At 44.3% G+C, this 2,267-nt stretch overlaps 1 protein-coding gene across 1 annotated transcript; it reads right to left on the bottom strand.

Moving 5' to 3' along the window:
• Positions 1 to 35: 35 nt before the first annotated feature.
• LOC105562488 lies at positions 36 to 1,971 on the bottom strand (the record flags this gene model as incomplete). The annotated part of the gene is made up of 1 exon (XM_012013372.1): positions 36 to 1,971. A coding segment is annotated over exon 1 (1,936 nt), but the record flags the coding sequence as incomplete, so codon positions are not given.
• Between the last annotated feature and the right edge of the window lie 296 nt (positions 1,972 to 2,267).

Below are 2,267 nucleotides of genomic sequence, written 5' to 3'. Positions count from 1 at the left end.
CGTTTGCCTAATAAAACCCAGAGTGACCTGTGTACCTCCGTGAAGAGTGCGAGAATGAGCATCCTTGATTACAAGAGAAGTTAGAGGAGACCGTCGTGGTAGAATTATGGGATGTTTGGATTCTACGTCAATCTTAGCGTGATGTAGACGCCCACCGACTCTCAATATGCCTTCTCGGTCAATAAAGGGGATGAGCCGCACCAACGCATTCGAACGAGGCAAAACTTCTCCCCGTGTAAGAATTCGAATTTCGTTTGGGAACCATGAATGCTGAACAACCTTAGACCAAAATAAACGAGCTTGGCAGATTTCTTCAGGAGTTAATGGTGCAGCTATCGATACGTTTGCTGTTTTACTTACTCGGGAAATAAACCTACGACAAAGAGCAGTGATCCTTAAAAGTTTGATTAGTGAGGAATATTTATCGAGAAGATCCCAATACGAAGCCGGTTGTACTACGGCAATAGTGGCCTGATTTGAACGCATTTCGTTATCGGCATCCGGAGAAGAGAAGGCAGCAGCATTGGGCCATGTAGTGGATGGGCCACGCAGCCATTCGGGTCCATTCCACCAAAGCTTATGATCGGCTAATTGACTTGGGCGCAGTCCACGAGATGCACAATCCGCCGGGTTTTCTTTACCGGAAATAAAATGCCACGAGCTGTTCGGCAATAGCTCTTGAATTGCGTATACTCGGTTTCTAACGAAATCTTTCCATCTAGATGGGTGGGTAGTGAGCCAAGTGAGTGCTACGGAAGAGTCAGTCCATAAAAATAACGGAGCTTTCAACAAATCAAGAGTGTTTTGAACATGAACGACGAGACGAGCCAATAACAAAGCCGCGCTCAACTCCAATCGTGGGATTGTAATTCGCTTGAGAGGTGCCACTTTAGTCTTTGCACATATTAAGCGTACAAGGTATTCATTGCCCGCAGTATTTATTCGTATAAACACCGCTGCGGCCATCGCTAGATTGGAGGCGTCAGAGAATCCGTGGATTTCTACCAATGAACTTGACTGAATTGGTCCAAGCCATCTCGGTATCGTCAGCTGTTCAAGGTCCGTTAAATCTCGCCGAAAACTGAACCATCGCTGTTGTATATCCGAAGGAAGAGCGTCATCCCAACCGGATTTCAGCAACCAGAGTTCCTGCATGATAATTTTCCCTCTAATTATTATCGGTGCCACGAGACCCAGAGGATCGTATACCTTGGAAAGGTCTGATAAAATAATCCTCTTCGATAATTTGTCCGTATGTAAAGGCTGCCCATGAAAAATGAAAATATCTGATTCCGGCTTCCACACGAGACCCAAGACCTTGACCGGTGACAAATTGATATCAACCACAGAAGAATTATTAGAGTCGGAAGTTAGAGTACAAGGTAACAACTCTGGTCGATTTCCACTCCATTTTCGAAGAGGAAACTCTCCCAATTTACACAACTCGTTGACTTGATGAGCAATCTCCTTTGCTTCATCGATAGTGTCTGCCCCACCGAATATATCGTCTACATAACGACCTTTAGTCATAGGAAGTATCGCCTTTGGAAATTTCGGACCATCATCGTGGACAAGTTGTTGTAAGCAACGTAAAGCGAGAAAGGGTGCACACGAAAGTCCGTATGTAACCGTGGTCAAGCAGAAGTCAATAGGTTGATGATCCGGTCCGAGCCAAATAATCCTCTGATAGTTCCAGTCTTCCGGATGGACCGCTATTTGTCGAAACATTTTTTCTATATCGGCAGAAAAAAGATACCGATGTATGCGGAGCCACAACAGAACGTCAGCAATATCCGTCTGAAGCTTCGCGCCTGAATGTAGAATCTCGTTTAGAGAAACTCCACTGCTCGTGCGACTAGAGCCATTAAAGACGACTCGGATCTTCGAATTATCCCCTTCTTTTTTGAGAATCCCATGATGTGGCAAATAATAAATTTTGTCAGAATTATCAGGAAGAGTTGCTTCTACCATGTGACCAAGCGCTCGATATTTTTGAATAAAATTTTCATACAGGCGTTTATATGGTAAATCAGAGGAAAGACGCTTCGTGATTCTCCATAGACAACGGAGGGCGGACTCCCTCGAATCTCCCAGTAAACTAGAAGGTGATTTTAAAGGAAGCCGAACAATAAAGCGACCTGACGGGTTACGTGTGTGTGTAGATAAAAAATGATTTTCACAATCCACTTCGTCTGGGCTTAGTGAAGCACTGATAGAAGAAGGTAGATCCTCCTGTGTCCAAAATCTAGATAGTAAATTGTGCAAAT

Source organism: Vollenhovia emeryi, unplaced genomic scaffold, assembly GCF_000949405.1.
Source record: "Vollenhovia emeryi isolate VEMERY1.0 unplaced genomic scaffold, V.emery_V1.0 DF944863.1, whole genome shotgun sequence".
In the NCBI taxonomy this organism is placed as follows: Eukaryota; Metazoa; Arthropoda; class Insecta; order Hymenoptera; family Formicidae; genus Vollenhovia; species Vollenhovia emeryi.
The sequence above is the reverse complement of the archived record's forward strand: the minus strand, read 5'-3'. Positions and strand labels throughout refer to the sequence as shown.